This window comes from Euprymna scolopes, chromosome 32, assembly GCF_053919585.1.
Source record: "Euprymna scolopes isolate OS-2025 chromosome 32, ASM5391958v1, whole genome shotgun sequence".
Taxonomy (NCBI): domain Eukaryota; kingdom Metazoa; phylum Mollusca; class Cephalopoda; order Sepiida; family Sepiolidae; genus Euprymna; species Euprymna scolopes.
In genome coordinates, this window is record NC_136513.1 from 20,115,001 (window position 1) to 20,135,240 (window position 20,240).

General features: G+C 34.5%; 1 protein-coding gene and 2 pseudogenes across 1 annotated transcript in view; 1 reads left to right on the top strand and 2 right to left on the bottom strand.

The window, feature by feature from the left end:
- The window catches only part of LOC145256237 (cytochrome P450 2J6-like), a 41,915-nt gene extending 25,127 nt beyond the window's left edge, over nt 1-16,788 (top strand). Inside the window, exons 5-8 of the mRNA XM_080114886.1 lie at nt 3,692-3,828; nt 8,911-9,007; nt 11,582-11,788; nt 14,271-16,788. Coding sequence (XP_079971012.1) covers nt 3,692-3,828; nt 8,911-9,007; nt 11,582-11,788; nt 14,271-14,449 — 620 coding nt within the window. The 3' untranslated portion in view covers nt 14,450-16,788. The remainder of the gene's footprint in view (nt 1-3,691; nt 3,829-8,910; nt 9,008-11,581; nt 11,789-14,270) is intronic.
- Nucleotides 16,789-19,394: 2,606 nt separating this feature from the next.
- On the bottom strand, nt 19,395-19,533 carry LOC145256604 (U2 spliceosomal RNA; annotated as a pseudogene).
- A 175-nt stretch (nt 19,534-19,708) lies between these two features.
- Nucleotides 19,709-19,783, bottom strand: LOC145256679 (U2 spliceosomal RNA; annotated as a pseudogene).
- Nucleotides 19,784-20,240: the final 457 nt, after the last annotated feature.

Consider the following 20,240-nt stretch of genomic DNA (forward strand, 5'->3'; position numbering starts at 1 on the left):
AGCATGGCTTACATAAATAGAAGGCCGTTCCACTAAAGTTTCGTAATTTACTGACGCCGCAGAATAAAGTACAGTGTGGCTCACTTAAAAGTAGCCCTATGTTTCTCTTACGACCAACTGAGACCACAAGACAAAATGCAATTCTTTTTCCAACAAGATGGCGCTATATACCACGCGTCTCACACATCACTGACACGAGTTCATGACATGTTTACGAAAGCAACGGGTTATGGCCACCACGTTCCCATGACTTGTCATCACGTGATTTTTATCTTTGGGGGACTTTAAAACAAAAAGTTTATGCAAATAATCCTCACAATCTAGACCAACTAAAGTAGAATATTACTAACGCTAATAGGAGAATCACCAGAGATCTACAAGCAGTATTTGTGAACGTTAAATGTGGCCAGAAATGAATAGACGTCAACGAGGGCCACTTCCAGCATCTTTTATAAAACTACAAGTAATTTAAACAATAAAAGAATGTTCATCCTCTCTACTACATTTTTCACGGCTACATTAAAGTGGGCCACCCTGTATAATGGCCACAGTTAGGCGATGACGAGGAGCAGTTTAAAACAGACAAAAAATTTAAATTGATAATTAAATACATTTTTAAAAAAATAAATAAATAAAACTTCACCATAATATTCTCCCGACAAAAAAATACTCCCTTACTTGCACGTGTGTCCAAACGTAAAATAATTCTTTATCTTTCGAAAAAGAAAATACAGCCACTTTTGGACCAGTTTCGTGAATCTCGTGGCATTTTCTTTGAGAATTGAAACAAAGAATAACTATCCTAGAAATAGTTGTCCATCGCCAAACCGCGGCCAATGTACGTTAATCTGCAACGTCAGCAGGTGACGCAACTTTAGTGGAACGGCCTTCTACTAACGTAGGCCACCATCAAGTAGGTTAAAATGCGTGATCGCCCACTTTTCGTACAGTGTGCTGATCCAATCACTATTTAATAATTTTTAATGTCCATCTATGAGCATTTAGAAAAAGTATGACTTTTTTTACAGCTTAGTTTGAATTAGTACATGCCGTAAACACGTGTGTAAATTAGATAGTAAAAAAATAATATGTCGTTTTATTTCTATAGCATAGATAAGGATAATATCAAAGTAAAAAGACTTAACAGTTCTATCTATGCATGCATTTATTCACAGAAGTTTCTGAATCTTTGAGAACACATAGTATAACGGTAAAATTCAGTTGTAAGTTAAAGGTCCAAACCTTATTGTAGACGGTATCTCTAGTTATAATTAAAATGCACATAGTGTGTGTGTGTGTGTGTGTGTGTGTGTGTGTGTGTGTGTGTGTGTGTGTGTGTGTGTGTGTGTGTATGTGTGTGTGCCTGTCCTTGTGTGTCCGTGAGTGTTTGTGTGTGTATATGACAGAATTCGTTCCCTGTGGACTCCGAAACAGCTGGGTCGATATTTTTTTTTTTTAATTTCACACAAATGTACTTCAGGTGTCTTGAGGTGCTCTTAGATAAATTTTGTATCGGAATGCCTCCGATAAGTATCGAAAATCGATAATCGAAAAAATCCGATTAAAGAAAGAACAGTCCGATTTTGACCAAAGTTGTGTGTTTTCTTTTCGGCTTCAAATAATTTATGTGATTGAAACAAAGAAAATGCCACGAGATTCACGAAACTGGCCCAAAAGTGACTGTGTTGTCTTATACAGCTTAACATCACAAGTGCATTTGTGTAGTTCTATCACTACACCAGAAAAATGCCCTGGCAAATAAAATCAACAGTTTATTCGTTAATAAGACAGACGCGCATTTTACATAAATGTTTCTGTTCAGAGCACAATTGAACAATGATACTTGACGTTTGCATTTTAAACTTAAATTTAATCCATTATATAAAAAAATAATTTTATAAATTCGATAGGGCAATGTAGACTACATTATATTATGGATTAAGTCACAGCGTGGAGGTATGTTAAGCTTCCCCCCAGTGCACGACTAAAGCGGGTAATTGATTTGATTTATAAATGAGCGATTTCACCGGTTCCGATTGCAATAAAAATATTGGAAGTGTGGAATATTCATTGACCCTCATTCAATCGCGGTCAACATCGGGTCTCCCTGTTAGTTCAAAATATAATTCAGAATTAGTTAGGATTTCTACCCGCTTATAGCTGACAGAACGATGACATGCTAGCCAATGGTTTAAATAAAGGGTTCCATTCGAAATTACGTGCAGATTCATCGAGTTCGACAGAAAGATACACATCGGTCAAAACGCCTTGAAAATACCATTCAAGATGAAAATAGTAGTCCGAAGAATCCAAATAACGCGAATTTTTAATTTTTTTTTTTTTTTTTACATAGGCATAACCACTTATCAAGGCCCGGAGACCACTCGCGGATAAGGGTTAAGAGTGTACAGTGGTCAGTTGGACAATAAATTAATCGTTAGTAATGGAAATTCAGTAAATTTGTTAACTTATATGGAACGGCTCGTCAAGAACTTGTTTACATTGGACTTGGAGACAATCAGATTGTAGTCAGCTGGAAAGCAGGAAAACGAAAGACAATTCCACAGGCGTGCAGTTCTAAGAAAGAAGCTTTGTTCATGGAATCTACGTGTAGGTTAAGGCACAGATAAAGAGTGGAGGAATTATTGATAGTGTTTTCAGCTAGATGAGTGTTTCTTGTGAAAGTTTGGCGAGGGGGGACCATAGATTGAAGCTCAGTCGAACACTTTCCATGAAAATAACGATAAAGCAGAGACAAACTCGCAACATCTCTTCTGTGAGATAGAGGTTCCAGCGAAAAGAAAAGGAATCTCCTACGAGGCTACTAAGTCTATTTTGAACTCTATCAAGGCAGGACACGTCCTTTCTTTCTTTCGCAGATATATCACAGTTTATGAATTTTCAATCATCCTATAATAACAAACAGATCGAATTGGATTTGAAACCGATTTGTCCATTCAATAAAAATTTTCCAGCTGTAATAACTATGGGGTTCGTTATATGTTGTATGTTAAAACACGCAATAACAATTCCATACCGAAAATAATAAGACCGACAAGGAACATTTAACAGTGGATAGCTTTTATGCACAATAAAATTTTTGTTAAAATTTGAGTGTTATACTTGGAAAGAAAGAGAAAGGAATGAATTGAAAGGCAATTGTTTTTAAAACAAAAAATACGTATTCCTTTTGACAGGGGAATATCTTTTCTTCAGTTTTTTTTCGTGGTTTCGTAGTAGAGAAATATTGTCGGCTTTAACTTCGGAAGCGGATTTTTTTTCTCGCTGTGCCTGACTCTTGTCTGCTTGGCCCCTCTTCTTTCTTCTCTTCTCTCCTCCTCGTTTCTCTAAACCTCAACTATTTACCGATCCCAACCGGCTCCCACAACATGCCGATTGTCCATATTTTATTTTAGGCGCGCACGCTTCCCATTGGCCGGATGAATTTCTACTTTTTTTTTCTCAGCAGAAAGATGCGTGGAGCCGATGCGCAGAAACGCTTTTGTACACTTTGTATGTAACAGCCGATGAATAAACATCTGGTTGAGGGTTTTATTATTTTATTCATAGATTCCCAAATAACGCTGTTTGACGCACCACACACAACTCGAGTTGTTAGTTTAATTTATTTCGTTCTTTTTTGTTTCTTTAATTATTTTCATTAATTTGTTTTATTTCATTTCTCACGCAGACGCCAATGTCTTCCGAACAATTGTCGACTTATTCTCGGCTGGCTCGGACACTTCCGCCATGTCATTGAACTGGGCTTTCCTTTACATGGCAAATTATCCGGATGTACAAGAACAATGCCGGAAAGAGCTCAGAAATGTAAGAAACTTACCCTACTTTCCAGCCTTCAGCGTAAGATAAAAGTGTAATGTCTGTTCTCTACATCGATAACAGAAAAATCCTTCTTGATTGAGGCAATATTTATTTTTTGTTTTATCTTTATTTATTGAAAATCACTCATACAAAGCGTGAAGCCACTTAATCTAATGAGTCAATAAGATTGAAAGATAATTATCGCAAAAACGGAATATACCTATTGGTCTTGGTCCTGAAAGAGCGGTCCTTGTAAGTAGTATGAAATCTATATTCGGCATAATCACATTGACACAACGGTTCCCATCAGATCACCGAAGTTAAGCAACGTTGAGCCTGGTCAGTACTAAAATTGGCAAACATTTGGGAATTTCAGGTGCTGTATGTGCTCTCCGCTTATCTCCGCATTGTTTCCAGTCGTCTAGCCGATTTAGGAGAAGTGTGGCTAGGAATTGCGCAATGCTTGCTTTATGATTGCACGCGCAGCTACGCTTTCAAGGGAGTATCCATTGTCTATTGAGACTGAGTGGGTGGAATCTCATATATATATATATATATATATATATATATATATATATATATATATATATATATATAACTACTTAATTTACTCACATAAATTTATATACGAAAGTATAGATTTATGCGTAAACTTTAAGTATTTACTTTAAAAGCGCTCAATACGTAGGTAAAGCTAGTTAGTAAGTTATAAAATGTATATGGCGATTAAGCTACACTGAATATTCCGCGTTTCATCCACATAAGCCTGAAGAATCCTAGAGTGGATGAAACGCGGAATATTCAGTGTAGCTTAATCGCCATATACATTTTATAACTTACTATATATATATATATATATATATATATATATATATATATATATATATATATATATATATATATGCTACATATATCACCATCCAAAGGTGTGGTTGGTTGGTTGGTTGTTTTACGGCATATCAACCCTTTTCGGATTATTAAATGCCGAATCCAAAGATTTTGAAGAAATTTTTTTTTTTAATAGAATATATTTGTTGTTTTCACGTCGGTTTCTATTTAACCCGTAGTTGGGACCTTAACAGGTACTACCACTCCGGGTCAGAGTGGATCTGGGAGCAATGGTAATTAAAGGGTGGCTCCACACTCCCCAAATCCCACAAGCTGGGGCCCTCACCACTGGATATAGTTTAAGGTCATATCCAGGACCCCCATTGAGGGGCTTTTACCCTCTGCAGGGGGGCACTCGGCGTATTCTAATGCCCCACCGACAGGGCCAAAGATGTGGTTAGATATTGTACAACTCTTTCCTAACAATTGCATGCGCAGCTATCCTTACAGGGGTGTCCATTGTCTCTTGAGACTGAATGTAGGCAGCGAGTATGAAATTTTGGTTCCATTAACCCATTAGCGCTTGTCCGTTTTTTTAGAACCAGAACGATATAATTAACCATTTTTCAGCAACATCTGTATTTTTCACTGCTATCTGGAATATATAAACGGCTGTCTGTCGGTGTGTCTGTCTGTCGGTCTGTCTCCACATTTTAAAACTCTATCTCCTCCGAAACTAAAATTCGTAGAGCGGCGCCAGGTGCCTCAAATGATTGGATTTTTACGGAACTTTCTTTTGTGGGGTTTTAGCTGGTTAAAATTGCTTTTAAGGAGTCAAAAATGGGTCAACATTGAAAAAGCTCGTTATATATTTTATACATACATCTTAGTTTACTTTTAATTTTTTACTAGGTTTGTATGCGTGTCACGTTGGTACAGTGGTAACGTCACCAGCTTTGAATGATATAGTTTCGGTTTCGATTTTAACTGATGGCAACTAAATACTTTTTTTTTCTTTTCAAACCACGACTCTATAATAATATATATGAAATCTGGACAAATTAAAATATCATATTTAAGCGTATTTTACGCTCGGGCAAAGCCGCCCCCTCGCTAGTTTATCATATAAATTGAAATCTCTTTCAAATATTACATCTACTGATGCATGTTCATAACACTGATTTCTTAGTTTTCAGTAAACACTGAAGATTTAGAGTGGAGCGTAAAATCAATTTTATCGATTATCCAGTCAAATATTTGTTGGTAAATAGTCCTTATAACCATCTCACATTTAATAAATATAGTATACGTGATTACTTTTCCTATCCTATAAAGTCCGATAAATTTTTTATAATAATTTTGCTAAAATATAATATTGTATTTAAGAAGTTCAGGGTTTTTTTTTTGTTTGTAATAAATTAAAGAAAAATAGTTTGGGCACTAATGGATTAAAAAATGTCGCTTTTTAAGAGCTTGATTAAAAATTGTCTAACTTTACTTCTCTTTAAACTCATTATTTGTCTATATATCGATTCATCTATATATCTCTCACAATATAGTCATCCAAAGACGGTCTGTATCGCTGTATCACAGCTCTTCAACACGGCTAGACTAGCAACTACCTCAAGCCAGGACTGAAACTCGACCGTTTAGGCGACAGTTAGCGCTTCTAACGGTTACACTATTTGGCTGTTGCTAAGATGACTTACAATGATTAACTACAATGGGTATGTGAAATTGCAACGATTAAATTACATTAAATTATATATATATATTATATATTAGTCGAGCAAGTAACTGCTCAACAACAAAATGTTACTTGCAGACTACTATTTAGTAATGACGCCGTAGGTACTGCTTGAAAAAACAAATTTTTAATTTCCTCGACAAATATTGCATTAAATTAACTACAGATATATATATATATATATATATATATATATATATATATATATATATATATATATTATTATTATTATTATTATTATTATTATTATTATTACATTTTCACCCTAAACAAGGCACATTGCCACTTTGATGTAGGGGGCTCCTATCAGGGACCTAAGTTGCAGGGGTACTATGTAGGGAGTTTAGCTGCAAGATGTTTGTTCACATTACACTTGCATTTCTGCATGTCAGTACAGTTGGAGAAGCAGGAAGCCGGAAGAGAATTCCAAAGTCTTGCAGTTCTGAAGAAGAAGCTATTAGAGTGAAACGCTTTCTTACATCTATGGATCCCAACTGTGTAGAGGTGGGACTTCGCTGCTTGTCGGGTTTGTCGTGGGTATTTTCGTTGAGGGATACAAGGGCTTGTAGTTCGTCAGAGCATCCATCATTAAAATACTTGAAAAACAGGCAGAGGAATGTAAAATTTCGTCGATGGGACAGGGGCTGAAGTTTAGATGACAGTTCTGCACCTATTAGGTTGGTGACTCTCTTTTTGGACCCTGTCTAGGAGCGAGAGACTAGTAGCAGATGCACCAGCCCAAATATATATAATAATAATAATATAATAATAATAATATATATATTGATCGATCTAGATTATATATTGATCGTTTTAAATGTTACATATTTCAGAGACATACTATTGTTTCATTTGCGCGGATTGATCTTTTACCTTTTACCTATATCTGATATAGAGTACGTTCGAAACCCCATTTAAAATTCTCGAACCGGTTATTATCAATTTATGACAACCATCTCTGTCCAAAAAAAAAAACGACAGAGATGGTTGTCATAAATTGAATATAAAAATTATATATATATATATATATATATATATATATATATATATATATATATATATATATATATATATATATATTTAAATAAGGGAGTAGTCACCAACAATGTGTATTTTTTAGCATTATTTTATTATTCCGTGTCTTGGTTTTTCATTGAGAATTATGTTTGGATCATTGTAATAATGTTTTTAAGTCATTGAAATCGTTTTTACGCGCGTTTCAGACGTTCTGTGATGCGTCCTCGTCAGAAATTATTTTCAAATGTCAAATATATATATATAGTCATCCACATACAGTACGGTTTTGCTGAAACACAGCTCATCAGTGTGGCTAGACCAGCACCTTTCGCTTGTTAGGGATTGGGCCTACAACAATCGAGTTGATAATGGGCAGTTCTAACATCTTGCCCATGGGATCGGTGCACGCAAATGATCTCTTCAAATCTCCTATTAAATAGACACTCGCCCACCGCTTTTACAGTGCTCTAGGTGCTTGTTTATTTACAAACAATTAAACGTCGAGAATCCACACATTTACCTTATATCAAACACGCATATAATTTCAATTACTTGCATGAATAACGAACACATTTATCATAGATTAAACAACCAGGACATTCAGATAGGTTAAGTAAATTCACATACTGTACAGTATATTTTCCACAAACCTACTAAATTCAACATATATATAAAACTGTTATATACTCTATCTATGATCAAGATTGCGATTAAATTTATATTGTAACAACCCAATGTAATTTGGATAAATGTATTTATGTGCATAAAAGCACGATTAAAACTACCAGACGTTAAACGTTTTGTGCTCCTATATGCTTCAGTTGAATATATTCTTCAACTTCAATAATACCACATTCATTAAATCTATTAAACAGAAATCCGTACGCATGATAATTATATCATTTAGCATGGACCAATCTAAAAATATAATTAAACAGAAAATAAAATCTCGTCTCTTCTAGCTGAGAGAATAGCTAAATTAGTATAATAATAGACACTGGGTGAATCTTTACTTATGAAATATATTCGTATTAATTTTCTTTCCTCTTTTCTTTTTTAAATATTCTATCTTTTGTTTGCTATTGACCTTGCTTCCCCCTCCTTTAACCATAACTCTAACCTTCTCTGCACTGTACATATTATGTTTTAGTGAATAGTTCAACCCTGTATTTGGAGTCTTATATTTTCTGTTTTCTATAAATATTTTTCCACCAGACATATTTCTTCAGAATAATCCTTTTTTCATGCTACTTTGCCAAATTTTAATTTCTTGTTTTACTCTTGAAAAAGCCTTCATCATTTGATTACTGGCGTAACATTGAGACCACTTCTTTTTTATTTCTTTTTTTTTCACGTCTATTCTTCATATTGTCGGATTGTTTGCTTTTTTTTTCTTTCATTTTATCATTTATTTATTATTTATTTTTAATTTTTATTTATTTATTTTTAATTTTTATTTATTTATTTTTAACTTTTATTCATTTGTTTATCAATAGCTAACAGATTTAAATCGTTCGGTAAAGATGTCTGATCGTGAAGATTTGCCGTTCGTTAATGCAACAATTCTGGAAGTACAGCGAATTTCGACAGTTGGTAAGCTCACACATTCTTATAGAATTTATATGGAAAACAAATATAAATTTTCTGCATTTGAGTAAATATATATACTGGAAAAAAAAACGTTATAAAAGATAAAATATATTCTTTATTTTCTCTCTCTCTCTCTCTCTCTCTCTCTCTCTCTCTCTCTCTCTCTCTCTCTCTATCTATCTATCTATCTATCTATCTATCTATTCCCATCATTTGCTCTCTCTTTTTTCTCTCTCTGATTTGATAAATGGGACCATAATTTTGTGACGTTATTTACTGTGCACAGCAATCCTCATATCCCTATTTTAATGAATGACGTCACAAAAATAGATACATCATCAATTGTGCGCTGAGATACGAAATAAATAAACAAACAACAGTTTTAGTGGTATATGGATTTATAGTTATAATGGTGCGTACGTGCGCGAGCGTGTGTGTGTGTGTGTGTGTGTGTGTGTGTGTGTGTGTGTGTGTGTGTGTGTGTGTGTGTGTGTGTGTGTGTGTAGTATTATACAACATATGAAATATAAATAAAAGCTGGCTTAAGAAGATTTAGATTAGAAATGACGGAAGTGTTGAGCTTTTCCTATCTTGATAGGTTTGCTCTGTTAAAGATATATTCTTTATTATCTTCATTTAATATATATATATATATATATACGAGAGTCGTTCAAAAATTAAGGTTTCGTGTTTCCTTACTGCAAAACTAAAACGTTGAAAAGCGACAAAAACAGAAGCGGTACCATTGAAACGAGCGACCTTTTGTTCTCCACAATTAATACTTCTACATAGTCACCATCATTGTTAATGCACTTTTACCAGCTTCTTTTGAGACCTTCGTCGTAAAAGTCCGGAGTACGCTTCTTAACTCACATACTGAAATCGACAAACCCATCTCTTAAACTGTGCTGACATAAACTGCATTGACTTTGTAAACGTTCAACAGGCACCGGTGAATCTTGATCGGTTCAATTTTTTTGTGCATGAAGGAATTCAATGGCGTATCTCCATTTTTGACGCACGTCCATGATAGTTGTTGCTTTCTTAGAGCCTCACACTGTCAATATCTGTAAAAGAGAGCTGAAACATTTAGGGCATTAATGCATAAGTTCAGTTATAATAACAATGTAATTTGCAATCCCCTATGGTTCATTTGGGCGGAATTAACAAAATAGGAGACATTGCGTTTGAACACTCCCATGTATATATTAAAAGGGTGTTGTAGTTTGCTGGAAGCATTGGGCATAGTATGTACAAGTAGAATTTTGAAGGCAGTGATAAAGCAATTTGGTAGCAAACAACGATAATAGGAGACAGAATAAACAGTGTGAATGACCTGGACACGTCCATGCATCAACGTAATAGATTGCAATTATTGTGTATCCTTGAACCAGGTACGAGGTGCTTTTAATAAGTTTCCGGACTTTTTTCGTATGCGCACTTTTAGTTATAGTACACATATGAAACTTTAGTCTTCTTCGAAGTAATCTCCTCCGGCTGCAATGCACTTATTGTACCGTTCAAACAATTTCTACAAGGCCCCATGGAAGTCCTCTTGTGTGAGTGCGTCAATGATCCTGTGTCACAGCTTCGTTCATCTCCTCAATTATCTCATAACGACAGCCTCTAATATTTTCCCTGAGCTTAGGGAACAACCAAAAGTCACAGAGAGCAAGGTCTGGACTATGAGGAAGATGAGGAAATGTCTTGATCCCCAATCTTCGTCAAATAGTCTGTGACAAGGATGAAGTTGTGGACTGTTGCATTCGTGTAAATCTTCCGCATCTTAAGTTCCTCATGAATAATTGTTTGTACAGTTCCCACACTGACATCAAACTGTGCCCTTATTGAAATTCTTTATTTGGCCAATCAATTCTAGTATTCTGACTTCTTTACTCCTCATACATCTCTCATCATTCCTCAAAGACTCCCTGCTTTCCTTGACTCTCTTATGCCACTCAAAAACTGATGCTGGATTCCTGCAAGATGGTCAAAAACACTCAGAAGCATTCCAGACGTTTCTGTAGCATTTTTCCAAGTTTAAAACAGAATTTTATTGCATGTCGTTCTTCTAAAGTGCTCTCACGTCCAGACTGCATTTTTTAAATTTACCAACTGTGACAATCAGAGTAGATTGTATTCCAACTCCCGATAGAGTTGTTCATTTGAACGTTAAATCATAAAAATTGATCAGTCATTTCATAATATCTATAGCAATAACATACTGAATTTTCAAGAGTCTACAACAATTTTAAATGCCTGTACAAAAAAAGTCTGGAAACTTATTGGATGCACCTCATATATTTATATTAAAAGGAACCAGATTGAAAAATAATATATAACAGTCTGATCTTCTAACAAGACTTAATACTTTTTGAACAAAACATTAATTCTGAATTTTTTAGATGAGAATGTGAATGCTTGTGTTACGTTGATTAATCGGACTATTATTCTAATCTTGGGTGTCATTAGTACAACGTTTCGGTCGCTGCAACCTGCGAAAAATTAATCAACATAACACAAGCAAACCGCTATTTACTTATTTATTTTGAATTTCTTTCTTTTTTTCCTGTATAGTACCTGGGTCAGTTCCTCATGTGGCCGAAAAAGACAGTACTATTGGTGGTTACGACATTCCCAAGGGTACCATTGTCCAGTTCATGTTCGACGGTGTCCACAATGATCCCAGATATTGGAAGGAACCTCGTGTTTTCAACCCTAACCGTTGGCTGACAGAGGATAAGAAAATAATTAAACACGAGGCCTACCTGCCTTTCTCATGGGGTAAGTTTCTACTTTCCTGTTATCATGTTGCACTAACGTCATTGGGCTTTATTATTCTTCATTTATCTGGCTTAGGGTTAGGGTTAGGGTTCTGAAACTCTTGTGTTCTAGTCTTTGGCAAAGATTATCTGTCCGTATATGTTTCATCTCTCGAAACCTCAACCCATAAGCCGAGGAAAAGTGACAAAAACAGAGAAAATATAGTATTTACTTCTCCCCCATCGCGGGAAGATGTGACACAAAGTCGGAAGGTGGGGGGTGAAGATAGCGCATCTAAAGGAGGAGCAATCTAGCATTTTTAAAATTGCCTGGACAGCCCAATTTCCTGGTAGGGGGCGCCACATACATTAAGCAATAAACTCACCTCATCCGAAAGACTGGAGATAACGGTCTATTAGGGTGAACCTTCCAGCCCTACCCAGGACCATACCTAAGTCAATAGATGCACGGTCATCCGCTATTCAGAGGAGGCTCAGACTCCATCAGACTGATTGTCGAGGACGTATCCTCGACTAGTATGAATATAACTTACTTAGGCTGCGCCAGAGGGCAAAGGTGAGAGCTTGATATTTTCTTCTTAATCCTTCACAGATATGTTAAAGTGAACATATATATAAGAACAGTCTATTGCTTTGCCGCAATTTAAAAATGAAAGTGACACAAGGTTGAAAGTAACTCTTTGCTTACATCCACCGTAGTTTAAGCTTTCCGTTTTTCTGTTGCACAGGTTTTATGTAATTAAAACTAGGTTTACCATGTTAATATATATATATGAATATATATATATATATAGAGAGAGAGAGAGAGAGTAAGTCTCGAAAAAAAAACCCAAACGTTGATGAACACGTGACTTGGTTTTCTCTCTCTCTCTCTCTCTCTCTCTCTCTCTCTCTCTCTCTCTCTCTCTCTCTGTGTGTATATATATAAATATATATATATATATATATATATAGTCATCCAGATACAGTACTGTTTCGCTGTATCACAGCCGATCAGTGCGGCTAGACAGGCAACTATCTCAAGCCAGGATCGAAACCTGAACGCCCAAATATATTTTCCAGGTTAGAAATATTCAAAAGTAAAAAGCATTGAATTTCAACAAGATTGTTGATAGTGCTCACTTAAAAGAGCAAGATTTTTCAATTTATGATAATATATATATATATATATATATATATATATATATATATATATATATATATATAGCAGACCGCCCGGCGTTGTCAGATCGTAAGATGCACTTAAAGATTATATCTTAATTCATGCAGATGACGTATTTATTCTTATAGAATTAATTCTCTATCGGTTATTAAATGGTAGTGATGTCAAAAGTAAAAATTAAATACGACTTGGGTGCCATCAGCTAGAATCGAAAGCAAAACATGCAACTCTCCAGCCTCTGAGCCACGCTCATGCGCATATAAATAGTTCTAAAAAATAACATTGTTTAACCTATGAATGTAGATTTATGCATGTAAACAGATTATCGCGTGACGTCACGTGTTCTCCTTTAAATTTGGAGGTGGCATACGTAAAACCTCACCCATTTTTCTCTCTAAAATGGCAATACAAGGTTATTGCACAAAAAATGAAGCAATCGTTACGAATTATGTTTCGGAATTTTTTTAGATGAGGATTGATTATTCATATTATTGGAATTTTCGGACTATTGTCCTCATCTTGAGTATTATTTGCACAACGGTTTTATCGATGTAACTTCCGAGCTTCTTCAAGTGTATCTTGTCGAACTCGGGAATCTTCCTGTCGAACTCGAAAATCTTTTTGTCGAACTCGGTAATCTTTATATCACACTCGGAAATCTTTCTGTCGAACTCGGGAATTTTTCTGTCAAACTCGGGAATCTTTATGTCAAATTCGGGAATCTTTATGTCAAATTCGGTAATCTTTATGTCAAACTCGGCAATCTTTCTGTCGAACTCGAGAATTTTTCTGTCGAACTCTGGAATTTTTCTGTCAAACTTGGGAATCTTTATGTCAAACTCGGGAATCTTCCTGCCAAAATTCCATGTAGACTCTCGATCCCGACAGAAAGATTCCCGAGTTCGATAAGATCCGGCCGTAGGGTACATCGACCGAAACCTTGTGAAAATAACATTCAAGATGAGAGCAATCATCCGAAGAATTCAAATGATACGAATGTTATGCAATATTTAACTGCACTTTCTCTTGAGTCGACACGACTTAAATATAATCACAGGAAACGTCGTAATTAATGAAAATGATTCCGAAATAAATAGAGAATGGGTCCTTTTATTTCGGTCCTTATGCTTGACTAGTTTCACTATCAGGGCTTGAGAGTCTAGTCTATTCTACTATTTAATCGATACCTCGTCCGGTGAAAAAAAAATGAAATAATAGAGACGCCATTTCACTGACATAATTGCTTCCTATTCAAAAACGATATTCCTTTATAGATATTTGTAATTTCTATATGTATATATACTTTTTATTTTTTATTTAGGTCCAAGAAGTTGTCTTGGAGAACCGTTGGCCAAGATGGAAATATTCTTGTTCTTCTCCAATTTGTTGCAAAAATTTGCGTTCACCAGTTCTGAAGAGGATCCAGTCAACCTGATTGGCCAAGTGACCGGAATCACATTTCAGCCTTATCGTACCATTATTTGTGCAAAACCAATTTAAGACGCACGAACATTTTTTAGCAAAACAAAAAAATAGTTTTAAAAATTTCATCACAATTGAACCGCCATGAAACAAAAACCATTTAAACAGTTCTTTGTTTCGTATGAGCACTTTCATAGTCCAGTTTCGGGATGCCTACTCATTAGCCTAATTTCGGGGATGAGTCCTCAAATACTTCAATTTGGGAGTGGGTATCAAATACTTCACTTTGAGGCTTGAGTACTCAGTCAAATCATTTGGATGAGTATTTAAGTATTCCGATCCGGAGGGGTTGAGTACTCAAATCGGCCAGTTTCTCAGATGAATCATCAAATGGTCCAATGGATGGGGGGTGCTTCACTTTAAGTGTTAAGTACTCAGTCAAACAATTTGATCAATTTTTGGTTTGAGGACTCAAGTTGCCTAATTTGGGGGTGAGCACTACTATAGCAAAATTTTTAACCGATTACTCAAATGGTTCAATTTAGGGGTGTGTACTCAGATAGGATTTAAGAGGTTCAGTACTCAATCAAATCATTTGAATGAACACACAAATTCGGGAATGAGTTATTAAATAATCTGATTTTGGAAAATTTATACATTTAGCACATACTAAAATAGTCCCATTTTTTAGGAAAATTATTCAACGTCCAAATGGTTCAACTGAGTAACACTCAAATAGTTCAATCATGGGATGAGTAGACCAATAGCCTGATATTTTCAGTGTGTACTCAAATAATTTATTTAAGGATGGCTATTCAAACTCATCTTTAGGTGAGTACTCAAATAGTTGCGTTTTTTTGTTTTTTTTTGTATGAGAATATACATAGTCGGATTTTGATAACAGATACTCAAACATTATTATTTTAGGAGATGGTAGTTTATCACGTAGTCCTTTTTAAGGATAACTACTCAAAGTCTGATTTTGAGATGTGTATTCAAACAGTCGAGTTTGGGGGTTACTATGCAAGTAATTTAATGCTTTTCTGTATTATCAAGTAGTCCATTTTAAGTAATTACTCAAAGTTTAATTTTTGGGTAAGTACTGAAATAGTAAAATTTCGTGGTTGGTATTCAAATAGTCTTATTTTTTTTTCAGTATGTAATCAAGTAGTTAATCTTTTAGGAGAACCATTCAAAGTTTGATTTCTGAATGAGTACAAAAATAGTCCAATTTTGAGTTGGCCTATTCGTAAGTCAAATGTTTTGGGCGGGTGTTCAAATCGTCAAATTTGTAGGTTTGCACACTCAAAAACTGATACTTTTAGATGGCTGTTCTCAAATAATATAAAATTTTATGGTTGATCTAATAACCGTATACATTTTTTTATTAAGGGACTTTACAATATTATCATGAGGTATGAGCTCGGAAATTCAGCGTTTTACTTTCTTTTATTGTGTATAATTCGAAAGAAGCACGTTGTTCTTCCTTAATAACGTGGCGCTATTAAATCTAGCTTCAAGTAAAACCTTTAGTAAAAAATATTGTAATGTTCTTTAAACTAATAGTTTTCATTTAAATTGCCTCTTTTGAAACTTATTTTAAATTTTTGTTTTTTGGTAATTTATCCATTTTGTATTAAATCACTTCAATTAAACGTTGTTAATATCGATGAAACTATTGCATATATGTAGCAAAGATAGGACAATAAAATTACAAATACATAACAGCAAGACTTATGAACTGTGTAATTAGGCATATAGATGGGTGTACTTGTATTGTTTTCTTTCTGTTTACATATATAATATATCTAGCATTGCCCAGGTGTAAAACGCGCTTAAATGTTATACTTTAATTTATTTAGATTTCATATTTATTATTATATTATACTGGACCCAATATCTAGTAATGATTAAAAAATTTAAAAAAAAAATAATGACTCGTGCGCCACCACCGAGAATCAAAACCAAAACGTTAAGGTTACGATTTATTTTTTTCCTTTGACTTTAATGACGAAGACATGTTCGCTGCAAGGTTAAAAATTAAAACTTTAACTACGTTACGCATGCATATTAGTAACACCATCGTTCGACCTTTACCTGACAAAATTCATTTCTTTAATTTTTACACTTTTGTACAGATTTACCCCTGCTAAAATCAAAATATAAAGTTTTACATGGGTTCGAATACCTTATATCTTAAGTTACATGTCCCTAGATCAAAATCTGACAGAAGACGGTTATTTTTTTTCTTCTTCATTTCGTTTTATTTGGTTTTAACGTATCTGCGATGATGTCTACTGTAAAAAAAAAATAATTTAATGTTTGAATGTTGTGTGTTGGAGAATAATGAAATGAAAAATATCTGTAACTTTTGTACTGTTTAACTATTAAAAAATAAAATTAATAATAAAAACATATTTGGTTTTCGTCACTTATTTTTATAACACGGCCTTTTCTTCAGAATCGTATTCATATCACTCTTTTTTGTGCCTTCAGCAGGGACAGACAAATAAGACCTGAAGATATTGGTCTCTTCCTTCTGTAACACATATATGAATAAATATTAGCCTCTTATTTTTTGAAATCTTTATTATAATCGAGCCTGAGGTTCTTCCACTAACCTTATATATATATATATATATATATATATATATATATATATATATATATATATATATATATATATATACTAGCATGGGTACCTAGCATTGCCTGGGTTGACATGAAGTTCTGTTTGAAACACACCGGTATACTAATCATTTTCATCATGGGCAACAAAAATAAAAGAACGGAGTAAAACATGTAAATATAATCGCCCTAAAAAAGAAATATGTGATACCCTCTCCACCAGATATTTCGGCAGAATCGCTACAAAGAGAAGAAACTATTCTCCGGATATTGAGCACTGGAAAGACCCCCCCCCCAAAGAAAAGATAATTAAAAATAAATCATTACAACTTTTGTTTCAATAAAAATAGCAGTGAATGCCCATGTGATTCCCCCCCAAAAAAAAAATAATAAAGATCTACGAAATATTAATTCCAAAAACAATTAAATGACATTTTTATTCATTTTATATTTCTAATGGAATATTCCCTCCCCCCCCCCCCAAAAAAAGAAAATTTAATTTGGTCATATTTTGGGGTTCGTTCTGCTTATAAAATTGTTAGGTGAAAGTACAGAATGGTCTAATAAAAATTAATTTAATTTATCGTTATTTTATGTTTCAAACGTAATTTCCGCCCCCCCCCCACCACAAAAAACTAAAAAAAAATTGTATTTGTCATGTTTTGTCCCCCTCCTCGATCGCCAAACTTGAAAAAGGACTAGAGATGACATCTCTAGTTGAACGCTTTGTCGCCAAACAGTGGGTGCTCATTTTATATAGAAACGTTATCCTCTACGCTAAAATCTCAATTTTTTTTCAAAATGTCTTCTTTCATATTATTTATAAAGACTGCTTAAACGAATTAGACAACAAAAAAAACAGGTCTTAATGTTTGGGGTTAATGTCAAGTTTCTTTCCAACTCCCTCAAAAACTTTAAAATGACGACATTAGTGGTTTTCGGTGGTGCTGAAAACGAATATTACGTTTAAATTTGGGGCAGATAAGTAGTTTTCATGATATGAAGAAATTACTTTTTCAAAAAGTGGGGGATCACTTTCTTATATAAATTTAACGTAAAATGAGCACCCACTTTCTGGTCACCTAGTAATTTCTTCATATGATAAAACAAATTTAACTGTGATATTCGTTTTCAGCACCCCCGAAAATTGGCGCTTTTTTTACTAAGAGATGCGTTCATTTTTTCATCTCATAATTTAGGACGCTAATTATGCTGTTAGTTTACAAAAGCATACTTTTGTTTTTCTGTCTTCTTTCATTATACAACTTGTATAGTTGAGAACAGGTGCCGCTGCAGTTTAACATTTCACAAAAATTCTGTTTACATTAGGAGGCGGTTAAGTAAAGCACCTGGTAAAAATTATACAAATTCTATAATTGAATATCCACCTCAAAAAAAATGAAAAACAAAAATATATTTTTGTAAACCGACCGCTCGTGTAAGCTTACTGACAGCATTATTTACATCCTAAATTATGAAAAAATAAAGGAATCTCTTAGTAAAAACAGCGCCGGTTTTCGGTGGTGCTAAAAACGAATATCACAGTTAAATTTATTTTATGATATGAAGAAATTATTAGGTGGTTAGAAAGTGGGTGCCCATTTTACGTTAAATGTATATAGGAAAGTGATATCTCACTTTTTTAAAAAAAGTAATTTTTCATATCATGAAAACTACTTACCTGTCCCAAGTTTAAATGTGATATTCGTTTTCAGCACCATCGAAAACCATTAAAAGTCGTCATTTTCAAGTTTTTTGAGGAGTTGGAAAGGAACTTTACATTGACCACTTTTTTCTAGGGGTTAAACGGCACTGGATCATGTCGTAAAAATTGACCATTTTTAATTTAAGATATTAAATAAATTATAAAGAAAATCTGTTTCGCAGGAAATTAAACACACTTGCTATGGTATAATTATTATAATAAATCCTGGGCAACACCCATTAAATTTTATAAACAAAAAAAAGAGCAGGGGATGATGAATTTTGTTAACTCTGTCCTCGTGAGGATGCAAGTACATGAGGACATTAGTTTAATTTTTCTCTAACAAATAAAAAAAGGTTACTTAAAAATTTAGAATAAGAGAAAAAAATTTCCTCCGAATTAAAAATAACAAGGCCGATAGCCATTAGTCGCATGCTCTCGTGTAATGAATGAATGCGTGAATGTAGTATTGACATGAATTCTTAAAGATAAACTAAAAATGACCGAAAATGGGCTGAAATTACTTAAATAAATAAAAAGTAAATGACTTAGAATGACTTTAATGAACTTAAGGATGAATTGAATGACCTTAAGAATGATTCGAATGCTTAAAAAATAACTGGAATCCTTCAAAAACAACTTGAATGATCTGGAGAATGACTTGAATGGCATTGAGACTGACTGGTTGTAAAGTGGTTGATCATTTTACATTAAATTAATACAGAAAAGTGATCCCCCACTTTATATCACAAAGTTACAAACATAAGTACAGCATGTAGTAAGAACAGATATTACACTTTGATCTTGGCCAAAAGGCCAAGAAAAGGGTATTTATTTGCTCCCCCCCCCCACAGAGCAAATTAGGCACAAGGCCGATTTTTAATGTGAGGAGTGAAGGGGACATGGGGACCAACTCCCGGGGAGTAGGGTAGCTGGATGGTGACAATTGGTATGAAGGGTTGCCCCTACATTGACCAAGGTCTTACATGTGGGTTTGCCCCCACATATGGTCTTTGCTTGCAGTATCTGCTGGAACAGATACTACACTTTGATCTTAGCCAAAAGGCCAAGAAAAAGGTATTTATTTGCTCTCCCACTGAGCAAATTAGGCACAAGGCCGATTTTTAAAGTGAGGAGTGAAGGGGAAATGGGGACCAACTCCCCGGGGAGTAGGGGAGCTGGATAGTGACAATTGGTATGAAGGGTTACCCCTACTTTGACTAAGGTCTTATATGTGGGGTCGCCCCACATATGGTATTTGCTTGCAGTATCTGCCGGAATAGATACTACACTTTGATCTCCATATTTGATTTATTCCGTTTAAAGATAAATTACAATTTAAAAAAATCTCAATATAAAATTAAAAAATTTAAAAAGTAAAATCTCCAAAAGACAAAACAAACTTAGGCACAAGGTCCTATAAGATCTGGGGAGGGGAGTGTTGCAGGGTCTTTGTAACTAAAGTAAAAATTGGAGTCTTTGGCGACTTACTCTTGACTGGCAACATTTACCACAATACCTCATTCACTCTGTGGA